The 17,249-nt window shown below is 38.0% G+C and overlaps 1 protein-coding gene across 1 annotated transcript; it reads right to left on the minus strand.

Moving 5' to 3' along the window:
* Nucleotides 1-1,486: 1,486 nt before the first annotated feature.
* Nucleotides 1,487-13,667, minus strand: LOC143851447 (putative beta-1,4-xylosyltransferase IRX14H). The gene is made up of 4 exons (XM_077360890.1): nucleotides 12,710-13,667; nucleotides 11,626-12,177; nucleotides 1,654-1,904; nucleotides 1,487-1,554 (listed from the first exon to the last, which is right to left on the minus strand). Exons 1-3 carry the CDS (start codon nucleotides 13,423-13,425, stop codon nucleotides 1,667-1,669), a joined length of 1,506 nt encoding a protein of 501 aa, XP_077217005.1. The 5' UTR covers nucleotides 13,426-13,667; the 3' UTR covers nucleotides 1,487-1,554; nucleotides 1,654-1,666.
* Between the last annotated feature and the right edge of the window lie 3,582 nt (nucleotides 13,668-17,249).

Raw genomic sequence — 17,249 nt, forward strand, 5'->3', positions numbered from 1 at the left:
ACTCGAGCTGATGATGATAGGAACCAACATGAGCACAGTAGCTGAGATGAACAGAAACGCGTCCGGCATCCACATGAAAAATGAATTGGAAAACTTTTTGGAGAACGTTTTCTAGGAAAACTTTTACTTAATTTTTTTTTTGCTACAGTGGATTTTATTTTCCTACTCATGTGTGTAACAACCACATGTTTTGATAAGGTGAGCCCATCATTTTACACCTATGCATGGCATGAATAGGGCCCACTATTTATTTTGTTTGATATGGTAGGGCCACCATCTCTACCCAAACCCAAGTATACAATGGGGCCCACTATTTTATACCCATGAGTGGGCCTACCATCTCCACTCAAATGGCCAAATCTATGCATGGGGTGGGGGCCACCACTTTACACGTGTAGCATGGGCCTAGAAATTTAGGGTTTGCTAGGCAATTCAGCAGAAAGACATTTCGCACGAAGCCATTTTGGGTTACCTCTTTTTCAAGAGAGGAATCACCTAATAGCTGAATTTGTCTTATTCATTTAAATTCAAATGAGGTGGCTCTCTCTCTTGAAAGAGAGTGAGTGGTACGGAGAAGAACCATCTCATAGTTGAATTTGTCTTATTCATGTAGTTCATATGAGGTGGCACTTGTCTTCCGAAAGAGAGTGAGGGGTTGTGAAATTGCTTTTGTGAAGGTGGTAGACGGACTCTTTTACACCCAACAAAATTATAAAATTTATGTTTTAATATTATTATTTTATTCTTTTTTCTAAAAGCTACGCCACCCAAAAAAATAATAATTTATATTTACTAAGTTTTAAATAACTGGAAGTCTATACGCTATGCCAACCCACATTCTCATTAAAAAACAAAACACAATTTTACTATCAATACAAAATTACGCAAGGTGTTTTTCTAGAGTGAATATATCTAAGATTTATGATATCCGCAGTCACCCGATTTGATATTGGCAGCATTCTTTTTATTTTAAATATTAGCATTAGCACCATCTAATTAACAAGACTCTTGGACCATAAGCCAGCAGCTTGAGGATTAATGAATAAACACATCACATATAGACAAGAACATATGATAACGATAATCACATAGAAAAGAATAGATCATAAGGACAAACACATTTCACAAAAATATTGTTCTAGGAATCTGAGAACAGAGTAGAAACTGAAGGGTCTCATTTCATATTCAAGTTTCTTTGTATGAATCTCGACACAAACGAATCAGATACATTTTCCTGGCAAGAGGATGCTGAGAGTCTACTCTAAACACACGTCTTTCATGAGAATAACCTCCAAGAATATCAAATCACCTGACTGAAAGAAACTGAACAAAATGAGAAGCAAAGCCAAATGCACAACTATCAGCTATCCCACTTTGATAAAATGTTTCCAAGAACATCCAACAACAAGCCTTGTTCGTGTTTCTGATTGGCTCCTAATGATGAGAAAGGAAAGGCCAGGCAATTAACTGATGGAACCCAGCTCTCTGACTGATGGAACCCAGCTCTCTGATCATTGAAATTCCAATGAAGAGGGTGTATGTAGGTGCAATTTCCTGATAAGAGTGTAATAGCAGAACATGTTAGGGTTTCATGGTAAAAAGGATATATTGTCTCTACAGGGCACAACAGTGTTGTTGGAATGATTGTATCACCTGTTTATAGGCCTCACTTTTCTTCTGCACGCCTCCCAGAAACTTGTGCATCTATATGAGATTCATGCTTCCTCTTACCGCGAGGGCTTTGCCTCGACCTGGAATTCCTACTCACTTTTCGGTGATGCTTCTCTGCATGACCTTCAGTAGTGTCAGTTGATTTTTCAGTAGTTACAAGTTCGGGAGGAGCATCCGGCCATGGTGTGCGTTTTGCAGGGACAGTGATTTCCAATGGAGGGTCTATTATCCACCTGTAGGAAATGAAACATAGATATCAAAGATATGTTGGGGATTACAAGAATGGTCATTAGGGTAGGTATTTGGAGCGGTATAAATCGATCATTTGGCAATCGTTGCTGGTACAGTTAAAGTTCATGGTACATCTGTTATTTTGTTGGATACCAGCCAAGGGTGATCTTGTGAGCACCTTAATGTATACTATTTGTGAAACAGCCAGTTACTCCAAAAGCTTAAGCAGTTGGAGAAAGCGTTATTTATTCTTTTATACTTTAACACCATTATTATATATTAAAAAGACAAACCACTAGAAATCTAGAATCCATGTAGCATGCTCAACTCAACTAAGCCTTTGTCCCAAACCAGTTGGGGTCTAGAATCCATCTAGCATATTGAATATATATGAAAAAAGGCATGCACATCCAGTGGCTAATGGATAATTATCTAATACAGCTCGTGAATGTGAAAGATGAATTAGATCATGAAAAAGGGTGAGATCTGCATACATTTCGGGCATGAGAATATTGATAAAAGAAAGGAAAGCATTTTAAGTGACGCATACTAATATCAAGAAAATAGCCTAACAAACAATGAGCCGGCTTGATTGACACTAGATGCAACTTCTCATAACCAATATGATGACTTTGGAACATGACATGGGTCAACACTTTGAATTTATTGCTGATACATGCGGCGTGACATGTGTCGACACTCCTTTCGACACTTTAAAATGTACTGCTACATTAACTTTATAAGTATGTACGTGTATGGGCGTGCTACTATTTCTAGATTTCTAGGAGTTGACATGTCAGATATCTCGTATTCGTGTCGAAACTCAGCACATGAATCCATGTCCACAAATCATGTTTATATATATATATATATATATATATATATATATATATGTACTAGCAAAAAACCCCGTGCGATGCACGGGCCGACAAAGAATTGTATAGACCACATCATAGGTTGATCTAAACCGTCCATGTGATGGAACACACCATAGATAGGTTGTGCCCCAAAAATCATTTCCATACGCTGATCCTAGCCCTTCAATCTATAGAGGTTTCCATAATTCCTCTTCAATCGGATGGTTAAGATCACCCTGTAGATTTTTTATTAAAAAAGCATAAAGGAGGGGGGTAAGATTGAAATTATGTGGCTTTAATGGGTGCCTTTGTTAAAAAGCATAAAGGAGGGGGTAGGATTGAAAATATGTGGGTTGAATGGGTGCATTTGTTAAAAAAAGTCAAAAAAAGTGATGTGTAATTCTCATAGAATTTTCAAAAAATTCTAAAAATTCTCTTCTTTGCTCTTCTACTATATAGTATATAGATATTATTTTACCCGTGTCCCCGTTTCTAAATTTTGGGGGTTTGTCATATCCGACACTCGTGTCCGTGTCGAACAATCCTCACTTCCGTGTCCACAAATCATAGATTTCTTGACTATTGGACAATGAAGCTTTAGCCTACGATACTAATGCAATATGACAACAGTTACAGGATTTTTTTTTAAAAAAACAGAAACAAACAAACTTGAGCACTACAATATATTTTTGGATAGAAGCTTTAAGTTCCCAAACAAGACACCTGTATGAAAAAATTGCGTCCATCAATCAACAGTTAAAGACGAGGATCCATGGACAGGTGAGGGATCCATGGACCATGGAACCTTATTGAGGAAAGGAAGTGAACAGGACAACAAAGGAACAATTGGGTGAGTATCCAATTAGTCATTTTTCTACTTAAAGGGAACATCCAACAATGGAATTTGGAAAGAGCAGTTCATGATCGGTGTTGTAAAATAAGGGATATTTTCATGTGTATTCAGTGTTAAGGAAGCAATCTTTTTTTTTACTATAAAGAAATAAAAGTTTATTTTAAAACAGAATGGAAAGGCAATACAATAAAAGATTGACTTTATCCTTTAAGCATATCCGGAGATTGGCCAATTAGGTGGCGGATAAACTGGCAAGATTGGGGGTGTTGAAAGAAACATTGGCCGTCTTTGATTATCTACCACCATAAAGTTATGTTCTTGTATATTTCTCTTTGTAATGCTTTTCTTCTCTTTTGTAATCTGGCCATCTCGGTCTTTTCAATTAAATAGGCGATCATTCAAAAAAAAGGCAATACAATAAATAACACATATTGATACAGCCATTTTGGGGACCATGAGACACAAAAGAAAAGTAAAATTCATGCATATAAGATGATATGTATCTATTAGTTGACACATGCGGTACGTATAGGTTTGGGCACATGATGATACGCCCAAGGTTTAGGCTTTGGTTTCATTATGTGCTTCAACCATGGTGGAAACAACAACATGTCGGTTTCATACAGAAACATACGAAAATGGTAGACATTTAAGATGAAACTTTAGGGAACATTTCAAAAAAAAAAAAAGGATGAAACTTTAGGAAGTTCTAGGATAAACACAAATTCCAACTCAAAAAGCACCACATACTCAACTCAACTCAACTCAACTAAGCCTTTGTCCCAAACTAGTTGAGGTCGGCGAATGAATCCTTTAGAAAAACCACCACATAAGAAAAAAAATATAATAAAAAAACATCCATAATAGTTAAACAAACCCACATGCAATTCATAAAAATATTTGTACATAATATACACACCGCATTTCACATGCAATTCATATAAATATAATTATGTAACCCATACTGATACAATATACCACTAATAAACTGACGATTTTAGTTTTGGTATGCGTTTCAGTTTCGGTAAGAGTTCTAGTGGGGATGAAAATGGAATATTTCGACTTTTTCATGCCAATTTTTGTGAAAATTTAAAACAATGGATACAGCAACAGATGCCCATTCTTTGGAAGAGATTCGAAGAAGCACACTAAATTCTATACTATCTGAATTCATCTCCAGGCAGAGCAATTCTTTATGCACCATGCGATCATCTCGATATTAAAGCTTACTCTGATGATGACTGAGGAATGTCTCAAAGAAAAACAATGCACCATAGATTTTTGAGCTTTTTTGTGTGGTAACCTTGTGACATGGAAGAGCAAACAGCAGCCCACTGTGACAAGATCAATCAGAGGAGTTACGTATAGGGCAATAGCCATCAATGAAGAAGTTCGCGATAATCAAGCGGCATTCAAATCACATATGATTCATCCCTCCAAAAAAGGACAAAGCATGCAGAAGTGGATAATTCAATGGACTAGTTAGCAGGTGTAATCACAAAGAAAGGAACTAATTGCATTAGATCACAAGAATGTTATGCATGATATAAGTTATAACCTAAGAATATAAGATATCTATGTACCTGCTTGAGGTGTTATCATTCATATAGTTGTCAAGGGAATATTTGACATTGTGTCCAAGTTATAACTCAAGAATATTTTAGTCATTTTTTGTGTACTGTATTGATCAAAAGAATAAAAAACTTGGCCAAAATAATTTTGGTGGTACTATTCTGTAATTCCTCTTATTCGCCTTCATAAAAATAACTAGTGTACTGTATCACTATCAATCAAAATAAAATAAAAGATTGAAATAATTTTGATGGTACTATTCCATTCCTATTCTCCTTTATAAAAATAACATATCCACACGTGTGTGGCCCCAATGATGATGATGCATCACTTTTAAACACACACACACACACACATACATATCTATCTACATATTTATATATGTTAGATATACTTTATTATCCATTGTTAGACATAAAAAAAATTTACTTTCATTTTTCCTTTAAGATTTGGGCAGTCCTATTTTAGGGATGTATGTGAGCATTCATTTTATACTGTGTATATATATATATATATATATATATATATATATATATATATATATATATATGAGAATAGAGTTCCTAAGGTGTCACCTCATATAGCTTATATGAGGTGGCGCTCACAAAACATAAGGGGCCCGCATTTTTGGGGTGATCGAAACCACTCATTTGAAAGGCCCTTAGATGGATATGGTGCCTACAAAAAATCAGGTCCATAGGATCATCCTAACCCTTCCATTTACGGAGGTTAAAAATGGGCAAATTTATGGAAGTTTATACCCATCCATTTCAACCTCCACAAATGGAAGGGTTAGGATGATCCTATGAAGTTGATTTTTTGGGCACACCCTATCTATGTGAGGGCCTATCATATGAATGCTTTGGATCATCCAAACAAAGTGGGCCCCTTATGTTTTTAAGCGCCACCTCATATAAGCTATATGAGGTGCACCTTAGGAACTCTATTCTCTCTCTCTCTCTCTCTCTCTCTCTCTCTCTCTATATATATATATATATATATATATATATATATGATTTAGCCGACCCTTTGAATTTATTGTCGATACGCGTGTCCTGCCGTGTCCGACACGACACGCATGTCCACACGTGTCGATACTCCTTTGGACACTTTTAAGAGCGTAGAGTTAATGTGGGCGTGTGGTCACTTATTTGTGCAATAATCAATAATTTTATGTGTATGTACGTGTCACCATTTCTAGATTTTTAGATGTTGTAATGTCAGACAACTCATATCCATGTTGAAACTCGACATACGAATCCATATCGATAAATTATGATTATATATACTTTCTATTTTAGCCGTGTCCCCGTTTCTAAATTTTGGGGGTTTGCCGTGTCCGACACTCTGTGTCAGTGTCGACATGGGACACTCATGTGTGTGTGTGTGTGTGTGTGTGTGTGTGTGTGTGTGTGTGTGTATATATATATATATATATATATATATATATATATATATATATATATATAGTTCTTTGAACCGGAGGAATTAACATTATTGTAATGCACATCCGACAAGTACAACATACGTTGTTGAACAATTGATAAAACCATATAGTCTGCCACATTTACCTTACACTCATCACATACACACAAGCGCACATGCATGTGCACACACGCACGCACCCCCAAAAGAAAAGAATCAGATGAGAAGAAATAAGGAAGAAGGGCAGAATTCAAAGTAAGTAGGTATTCACCTTTAATTTGCAAATGACATACTCACTTTCTTAAATAAAAATGAGAAAGAGCTTTTAAATCTAAAGAGAGTATTTGATGGTTTGAAATTGTGTTGGGGTTGAGGATCAATTTTGGAAAGAGCATGGTGGAGGGGGTTAATGTGGATGAAGAGGATATGGAATCTTTAGCCACAATTATGGGTTGTAGGAAAGAAACTCTACAACTAAGATATATTGGGCTCCCATTAGGCATATGGATTCCAGCATCACCTCTATGGAACTCAATCATTGAATGATTGAAGAGAAAGCTTGCCACTAGGGAAAAAATGACATTCTTTTTGCGGCAAAATCATGTCAATAAAGACTGCCAGAGCCAATTTATCTTTGTAACCTATGTCATCATTCAAGATACCATCTAATGTTGCAAAGAGAATCGGAGAACTTGGAAGAGGCTTCCTTTGACTCCGTTCAGTTGCTTTCCTCGGATCTCAAAAACCTGAGGAAATGACTGAAAAGAAAAGGAAAAGTTAGAGAGAGAGAGAGACGATGGAAGAAGGCGTACTCTATTGTTGGGAACAAGGTTGCCAGAACGGGAATCGAAGGCTCCCAGGGAAGAATCCTACTCAAGGTTGCCAGAGCAGGAATCGAAAGCGGGAATCGAAGCGGGAATGGACGGCTCCCAGGGAAGAATCCTGCTTCCTTGGTTGGGAAAAGGAATCAGATGCGACTTTCACCAGAACATGAAGAACATAAATCCAAAACCCTCAATAGATGCATTGGAAAGGAGCAGGAGTGCTGCAACGGAATCCCCTTTGGATTGTTGAAAACAGCATCTTTGTCGCCCAATGGTGGTTATCTGACAATGGTGATGTTGGAACCGCTGCAATAGACGCAATGGAAATGAGTGTCTTTGTAAATGGTTTCGTGCAACAGAATCCCCTTCGGACCATGGAAAACGATGTTCGGAGGGATCCCTTTGATTTGGTAAGGGTTTTGTCTCGCGTAGTACATAGTACAACTTCTGTTGATGTTGTTGAATCCGCATCGGACAGTGTAGAGATAAGGGGTTCTGACAGTCGACTCTTCTTTTGACATTTCTCTTTCCCTTTTCTTCAAATTCTCTCTGATGCTTCAAGGTTTCGTTCTCATGTTCAGTGGACAGATGTTGCGAGGCTGGGGAGAAAGCCACCCGGTGGAGGACAAGGAGAGAGGGCGGTGCAGGAAGAGAGAGAGGCAATGAAGAGGAGAGTGTGTGCGTCCATTTTTCGATAACAAAGGCTATTTTTCGTTGTGGGAAGAAGGCCATAAAATCAGGGAAAATAGGGCCAGCAAGGAATCCATGTGGACCGACAATGATTCCACATTATTTCCCCCCTTAACCGAAGGGATGCAAATAAACAACGAGAAAATGAAGTGGCGACAAAACCTCACCTTTTTTTGCCTCTTTCTTGCAGCAAATGGATCAACTGCATGGGGTTAGATATGATTATGAAACAAAGCACTTCTGGGTAATTGGCTTTGGCGGTATGGAGAAGAATAAGATGCCTAGAGCCAAAAAAAAAAAATCATTGGGGAGGGAGTAACATGGGAAGGAGTATGGGGATTGAGAGTGTAGGAACCCATCGATATGTAGAGGTTCAAATGCTTGACGGTCAATTTGCTCTTCGCATCCCTTGTACGAGTCTAGGATTTGGTATATGGTGTGAAGAAAGGAAGGAACTAGGTTTTGGAAGGAGTTATGGGTTGGTGAGCCTTCTTTGTACCATGCGTATTCGGACCTATACTTGTTAACAAACCATAGATGGGTGAGAGGTTGAGATCTATTTGAAAAGAGGGTGAATGGACCCATTCCATTGTATTGGGTGGGGGGAAGTGATAGGTCTTTTGAGAAACCTAAAGTAAAATGTACATTTCCCATAAAAAACCAGATAAGAGAATTTGAATTCCGGATTCTTGAATTGCCTTCTTCAGTCATAATGCTTCCAGAGTTAAAGGCGAAAGGAGCCAAATCACCACTTGCAAATGTTTGGTACCCTATCGCACTATCTAGAGTTGTTGCTTTTGTTTGGACTTTGGACGGTAGAAGGTAGAAAGATAAACTTGTCATACAATCATACACTCAAACGAGAGATATCTGATTAGCAACTGGATGTGCACTTTGCAGAGCTTTTTTCTATTAATTGTGAATTGATGTTTACATATGAAATTAGTTGAGTAGGCTTGATTAGTTGTTTGTCTGCTATAAGATAGCTAGTTGTGGGGCTTTTGACATAAAAAAATCGACTTTGGCCTATCCGGCTTGGATTCGCTATTGCTCATGACTTTATTATAGTCATAGTCTTGTAGTCGATCCAGAATGCCTCGGTAGTCTTACTAATGCTGATGCCTTCTTCCTTCATTCATTTGTCAAGCGGTAGCTTCCATGCCAACAATCAAGGTTTTAAATTTCGACCGAAATCCGAAATTTCGGGTTTTGGTCAACCCCGAAACGTTACAATATTTCGTCCGAAATTTCGGCCAAATTTAAGGAATTTCACCCAAAAATCTAGATTTTTTTAATTATTTAATACTTTCCCGAAATTTCAGTAATTTCGACCGAAATTTTCTATGAAATAAAACATTATTTTATTTGGTTTCATGGATTTCGCCCGAAATTTCAAAATTTCGGTTTCGGTGAGGACTGAAACGCTTTCCGAAACCGAAATTTGAAACCATGCCAACAAGCAGCAAGCCTTATCACATATTAGTATAGTCAAAGCTCCCTTATAAGTAAGACACCTCAATGCTTAACTTACATTATACGGGTAGGGGGTCAATGTCTAATGAGGGCTCACTTCACTTGGAAAGAGTATCTCGCAGCACCATCTTCAGATAATTGGGCACTGAAAATTCCTTGACACAGAACAATGAATCATGATTTTTTCAAAGGTTTCCTCTGCTGACATACTACTCAGAAACTAGACCTCCCCTTTCCCTTGACCAATGAGTCCTCGAGCCAACTTGTCCTTGCATAGAGGTTCATTTTCATTCATTAATTGATTGATGAAAGGTACCTTTAGCTTACCATTTATTAACTATAGAAGTTAGTTGCTAGAAGCGAAGGGCGCTGGGAAGGAGCTTCAAAAGAATGACCCATGCTAGCGCCATAAACGCCCTATTAGCATTGTGTCGTTTAGGGGCTAGTCCCCCTATTACCTCGCCATTTTTTTTAGTATGCTGAAAAACCTTTTAAATGCCATAAGCTTGAATCGTATTTGGGAAGGTCCTTCTGGAATAAGTCTAGGTTGGACTTGGATGCTATGAAGGAGTCAACCAATACTTAGCTTAGGTATTTGGCTCAGCTATGAAGGGGAAGTGGGAAATAGAGGACAAGAAAAAAATATTGGCTGTTCAGCTTTGTACTGGGGAGTTGGGGAATACAGGGATGATGTGCCTTTTGGAAGTGGTAGAAAAGCCCTATGGTATCTTGTGTCATTTATTGATAGTGGCATATTTGGATGAGAGAAATAATAGAATTTATAATAATAAGCACAAACCAATGGGTAGATTGATAACAGAGACAAAAATTGATCTAATTCATTGGTTAAGGAAGAATACAGTAATGTCTTCACTCCCACCCAAAGAAATATTAAGTTGGAGGAACATCATTTGGGAAAAGAGAATAAGAGTTTTTCCGAAACCGCAATGGAACTCACTGCCAAAAGAGTGGACGAAACTAAATTTTGACGGAATCTAAAAAGACATTTCGAGACAAGCCAATGTAAGGCATTTTTCAAGATTGTCAGACATCAGTTTTTAAAGGCTTTCTCCAAGCCACTCAGAGTATGTGATTCAAATGAAGTAGAAGTGATGACTCTTTTATGTGGTCTTCAAATTTTTATTTCTCCTTTCAATGGGGATCTAATCATACAAGAGTATTCTACAAATGTATACCTGTGCAAGAAGAATCAAGTGTATCACCTAGAACACCATGTTGCAAGGTGAATAAACAAGAATGGGAGAATGGAAGACGAGTTTAGCGGAGTAAGAAACCATTTGCTCGACCTAATGTGATCGACCAATAAACATATACAAAAAGAGTTACAATAATACCCCCAATCACTTAAATGCACCATACCAAATATATGAACACACCATACGTACTTTAACATATCAGCAATACCAAGAGCTCATGGAAACATGATGGTAAAGGATGATAACAAAGCGAAAATAAAATAGTCCCTAAGAGAATTAGCCATTTTATCATGTGTATTAAGGACTTATGGCTCCAAACACAGCTATGTTGGCTTCCAAGGCCTCATTTATTATATAATTTAAGACACTTTTTGAGATACTGGTTTGTAATCCATTTTATAATTTGCTCTTTGTGCATATATTCATCAAACCTCTCATCGCAAAACATAGTTTGTTTTTGGAGCTCATATACATCAACAGCCATCAAAACATGGAAGTAGTTAAATCACAGGTATCCACACATAGTCTTTCTGCTCTTCATCTTTAATAAAATATTCACCATTAAAAAAAAAGGTATCCATTCCACAGAGTCATAGTAGGATATCATTGCAGTCACTATTGGTAAATTCCAAGAAATGAGAGATAAGAGCTATCTATATTTAAAAGTAGTCATATATGCATATATTTAGATAAGAGGCAACAGGAAATGAGATCAATATCAAACTGAACTTAAGCATAAATAAACAATCAAGAAAAAAAAACAGAAGCAAGTCTCCAAAGACCATGGCAAAGACAAAGTTCAAAAGACTAACCCCGGAGGGAACTTGCTATCAGCACGAGCTTCTACACGGAACCACCAGAGCAGAACCTTGCGGCCACATTTACCAAGAGGCTCGACAAAGGAAGCGTCCTTCAATAGAGACAATGGACTCTCGAGGTCGTCTCCATCATCAGCCATCGTGTCGAGATCCCGAACCCATTGAGGCTTATCTTCAGCTACCTTCCAGAGAATCCTGGAATTCAGAACAAAACCAGCCCATTCCAACTTCCTCGGAAGCACTGTCGCCCCATCATCAATGTACATGGCACTCTTCTCTGCGTAAGGCAAGGAATTGAAAGTGTGCCAACCAGCCAATTGGCCAGAGGAGTTACAAGCAGGACCTTGGACAGGCACTGGCAAGTTCTGATCCTCCTCTTCCGACTTCTTAGAAGACGTATCGGAATGTCCAGAATGAGCAAGAATTCCAACAGAAACAGCACCAAACCACTTTACGGATTGGATCTCATCGAAGAGTTCCATACTGTGCATATTGCTATCATCTGCAAACATCACAATTCCATCCAATCTCTCCTCCCTCATGACCCTGTTCCACAATAAGCCCATGAAATCAGGCCCAATTGGATTCAAATCTAAAGCAACACATATTAATCAAAGAAGAAGAAGAAGAAAGTGTAACTTGCATTCATTTCAATGATAAGCCTATCCAATCAGGTCCAATTGGATCAAAATCTAAAGCAACATAGAGACATTGATCAAAGAAGAAGAAAAGAGTATAAATCAGATTCGCTTCAATGACAAGCCTATAAAATCAGGTCCAATTGGATTCAAATTTTTAAGCAACACAGAGAGATTGATCAAAGAAGAAGAAAGCATCAATTAGGTTTGTTCACCTTAAAGACAAGCCTATGAAATCAGGTCCAATGGGAATCAAATTTTAAGCAACACAAAGAGATTGATCAAAGAAGAAGAAAGCATATCAATTGGGTTTGTTCAGCTTACACATAAGCCTACAAAATCAGGTCCAATTGGATTCAAATCTAAAGCAACACTGCGACATCGATCAAAGAATAATAATAATAAGAAGATAAAAGCTTAAATTGAATTTGTTTGTTCACCTTAAAGCGCGGAGCCGCATCCGAGCTTCCATCCGATGGCGAGCGTCCCAAGACACAGGCATACGTTCATCAAACGAAAGATGACGAATTCGAAGTCCAGATCTAGCGAGAATGGAGGCGGTCTCATTGGAGGCACCACCAGCTTCAACAACAATCCAAATAAGATCATAAGGAACAAGCATAAGGGAATGCATAAGACCAGTCATATGTAAGGTTTGGAAAGTTCTCAAATAAGTAGGAGTAACAACAATTAGGGTTCTAGGGTTCTTGATCCCATACTGAATCCTCTGTTCTTTCTGAACCCTTTCTATAATTCTATGAGCTTTCATGACTTCACTAGGGTTTGGATGTGGCCATGGACGGATTCGAATCCCGTGACGACCCACGACAACGCGACTAGTGGTTGCAGTCGTGGTGGTCCGATTTAGAAAGGTGGGGTCTAGAGGAGGAGTTTGGAGGGATTGAGAACGAAGAAGATTGTGGGTAAAAGAAGGGTTTGGTGGGTTTGTAGAAGGGGTTGAGAAGAGGAGGAAGAAGATTAGACGTGAGAATCGAAACCCTAATACAAGACTGATTAGACAACAAAGGGCATGGAGGATTAACCAGAAGAATGCTGAAGGGGATTTGAAAAACCCATCTACTGATGGGTCTAATGGTGGGCCAGCTCTGAAACTATTGCTCCTACGGGTGTTTAAGTTTTGCTGCAATAGCTTCATCTTCTTCTTTTTTCTTCCTCTTTTGTTCCTCTTTGATCTTGTTGAGGAAAGAGGGAGAGAGATGGGAGGTGGGTGGAAGAGTAGATGTGGGTTTTGTATTGTTTATGGAGAGATTTCTTTAATTTTAAGACATGGTTTGTTTGTTCAGAGAGAGATGGAGTCTTTTTCGGAGGAGGGTTGGTGTTTGATTTAGGACAGGAGACTTCGGTTTAAAGATTCTTTGATTTCATTGGAGGAGTGTTTGAGAATTATTGAAGGGTCCCTGTGTTCTAGCAAGACACTTTTGTGCAATTATTAAAACATGGTAATACAGGACTAGCACTTTTTCTAAAGGATAAAATTGGTAATGAACTTTGATATTGGCACTACCATCTTTTGATAATTGTACTAATTCACCTTGTCTTTTATGATTTAAACGGTTGGTAGTAAGTGTTATTACAGTTCACAAATGGCTCTCAAAAGCCGGTAAAAAAGATAAGCTGAGTTTGTGCAATTATTAAAACATGGTATTGCTAAATATATGTATCCTAATTCTAAAGTCCCTGTATTGTAGGAACGTTTGTGTACATGCATAGCCCTTTTTTTAAAGGACAATAACTATCCTTAATTTTCTTTTTGAATGATAAATATACAATAGTTAGGTACATGTGGCCATATAAGAAAGGCATGCCATGCCTTGGACAGCTCTAACACAAGCATGTCTTTGAATAATTTTCCTTCTATACTCCATTTGGATGCATGTATTATAGAAGTAGGAGGAAATTATTATAAATTCTCATTTCTTTACTCATTTTTTCTCCATTTAAGAGGAAGTCAACAGGAGCAGGAAGGCTTGCATTTGGAAAACTTACAGCAGACAAGTAGGGGTGCAACTAGGGTGAGATTGGGTAGCTTTCGGTTCGGCTTGAGTTTTCCTAACCCGGGTTGAGTTTGGGTTGGGTTCGGGTTGAGGGCTTGGGCAATCCGACTCGAGTAAAACCCGGTATTTTTTTATCATATGCTTTTTTTTAGTTTTTAGTTTGTACATTTAAAGCTTAAAAACTCGGGTTGGGTCGTCAGGTCGAGCTCGAGTTGGACCCAACCCGACCCAAGTTGCACCCCCAACAAGGAAAGCCATATGAATAGTAAATGGCAACCAAATAATTCAAGGCCCTTTTCTGGTTGCACAAAAGCCAGGCTTAGAAGTTTTAATTGGGTTTGAGGGTGCATGTCATCAAAAATCTCTATGTGGTTGTCATTACTCATTAGCAGATGAATGAAATCCTTGAAGACTACCAAAAGGATCGGGTTGGCACCTCCTAGCCTAGTGACTTGTTATGCTAGCAAATTCCCGACAAAATCCAAACAAAAAACCATTAAAAAGGTGATTTTTTGCTTGGATTTTATTGGGATTGATGTTTTTTCTCTCCCTTTCACTCTCTTCCCTTTCTCTTTCATTTGGTATTTACTCCCCAAGCCACTATACCACTATTCTACGAGGTTGAAAAACAACCACTACTTTCAGCTATTCTACGAGGTAACTATGATCAAGGCTTGTCTGCTTGCACCACTACCCTATGAGGTAAACTACCTAAAACAAAATCAAGCCAGGTCTGTTTGGTTGTACGTAGTTGCTTTGTAAAATAGTGGTCTTTAGAACTAAATTAGTTAACCGGTGCATTAGAAGTGAAATAGTCTTCTCGTAAAGTAGTAGTAAGTAGTGTTTAAGAAGGCATTATGGCTGTCATTACCTATATATATATGAGAAAACGGTTCCTACACATATGTGTAGAGAGTTCCCTACACACTAGCTTAAAATACAGTGGAGGCGCACATTGTTTGGGTGATCCAAGCCATCCATTTTAAAGGCCCTCACATAGATAGGGTGTCTACAAAAAATCAGATCCATAGGATCACCCCAACCCTACGATTTGTGGAGGTAAAATGGATGTCTTTAAACCTTCACAAATTAGTCCATTTTTTACCTCCACAGTTCGAATGGTTAGGATGATCCTATGGATCTGATTTTTTGTGGACACCCTATCTATGTGAGGGCCTTAAAAATGAATGGTTTGGATCACCCAAATAATGTGGCCCCCACTGTATTTTAAGCTAGTGTGTAGATAACTTATCTACACATATGTGTAGGAACCGTTTTCTCTCTCTCTCTCTCTCTCTCTCTCTCTCTCTCTCTATATATATATATATATATATATATATATATATATATATATATATATATATATATATATATATATATATATATATATAGAGAGAGAGAGAGAGAGAGAGAGAGAGAAAGAAAGAGGTGTTAAATCTCAATGAGAGAGAGAGAGGTGTTAAATCTCAATACTCTATTTTTTCAAGTAGTTTGGTGGGGGACAAAAGCCATGCCACATGGGCCGACAAAGCAAAGACGGGAGAAGTAGCTTCCTAGTAGTTTAAATCAAAACATGCAACCAAACTGTACCAGTAGATGGCGTGGAACCCAAAACTAACCAAAACACCTAATAAACCCTAAGAACTATGCAACCAAGTTACTGCGTCAATGCCGGATGTATGTTACCTTGCATTAATTACTGGAACGCTTCATATTCTTATGGTTCCTAGCACTATCATGCACAAGGGGAACCTCTTGATTGATATGAAGCATTCATGCTAGGGGTGCAACATGGGTCAGGTTGGGTTGAGCTTTTTCTAAAAATGAATTGGAGTCAACCCGAACGCAACCCGATTTTAAGGTAAAAGCTCAACCTGAATTCCCAATAATCAACCCAAGTTGCACCCCTAATTTATGCGGTAGAGTCCACCATGAATTTGGCTTAAAACTATGTCTTTAGTTTCTTTTTTGGCCATTGAATATGCATACCTAAATATTTATATGTTATGCTATTCTTTCGGTAGATTTGGTCCTACCTTTGATTGATTAGGACTTTAAGGCCCTATTTGGATTGCAGGAATTTTCTGGAAAAGCTTGGAAAGGAAAAACATTTCAAAAAGTTCCTCTTTTTTACACGCAAAAAAAATAAAAAAAAATAAAATTTGAACCAACCCTATTTAATTTTTACTTAGAGGGATCTTCAATTGTGATAATGTTCCTCTACATTAACTATAATCATATCATTTCCCTCTAAATTGTGGAAAGAAAAAAAATTCCCGAAAGTTTTTCGTTGCAATCCAAATAGTGCCTAAGCACAAAAGAAAATGACTAGAAGACTTAAAAAACATAAAGTAAAGATAAACCCTTGTATTGTGGTCCTACCTTTGATTGATCCGAAGGGTACGTTTGATAAGCCTTGCTTTGGATTTTTTGTTGGGATTTTCAAAGGCCCGAAATTCACGCCAATCACGCAGCACTTGTTTCTCTATTCAAGCCCAAATCATAATAAAAGAGTGAAAAACGAGCAACAACAGGGCAACGCCAATCATGTGATACTAACATCCATTAATGCATATCTTTCGTTGTTTAATGTTTTTCTTGTTTTTTTACGGCCCATTTTCAATGAGAAAATATGACATTATTAGGTATTAGGGACTTAGGCTTATATGCATCAGCTTTTAGCTAGGAGATTGAAATCAAGGCCTACCAAGTGAACGGTTCAAATCAATCAATAGTGGGAGCGTTCCATCATATTGAAATGCTACTGAAGCTTCCTACATGAGGGGTGTCAACAGATCCACTTCGGATCGAATCCGACTATGTCTTGGTCATGATCCGTTCGGATCCCTTATATGCAGATCATTTTCGTTGTGCTTAGTGGATTTTACCTTTTTAGTTTCGGTCACGATCCATTTCAAATCGGACCGCCGATTGAAGTGTCCTAGGTCCTCCTACTTAGGTTGCA

The sequence above is a fragment of the Tasmannia lanceolata genome, unplaced genomic scaffold, assembly GCF_043159265.1.
Source record: "Tasmannia lanceolata isolate RefF3 unplaced genomic scaffold, GAP_Taslan_0.1 ptg000018l, whole genome shotgun sequence".
Classification (NCBI taxonomy): domain Eukaryota; kingdom Viridiplantae; phylum Streptophyta; class Magnoliopsida; order Canellales; family Winteraceae; genus Tasmannia; species Tasmannia lanceolata.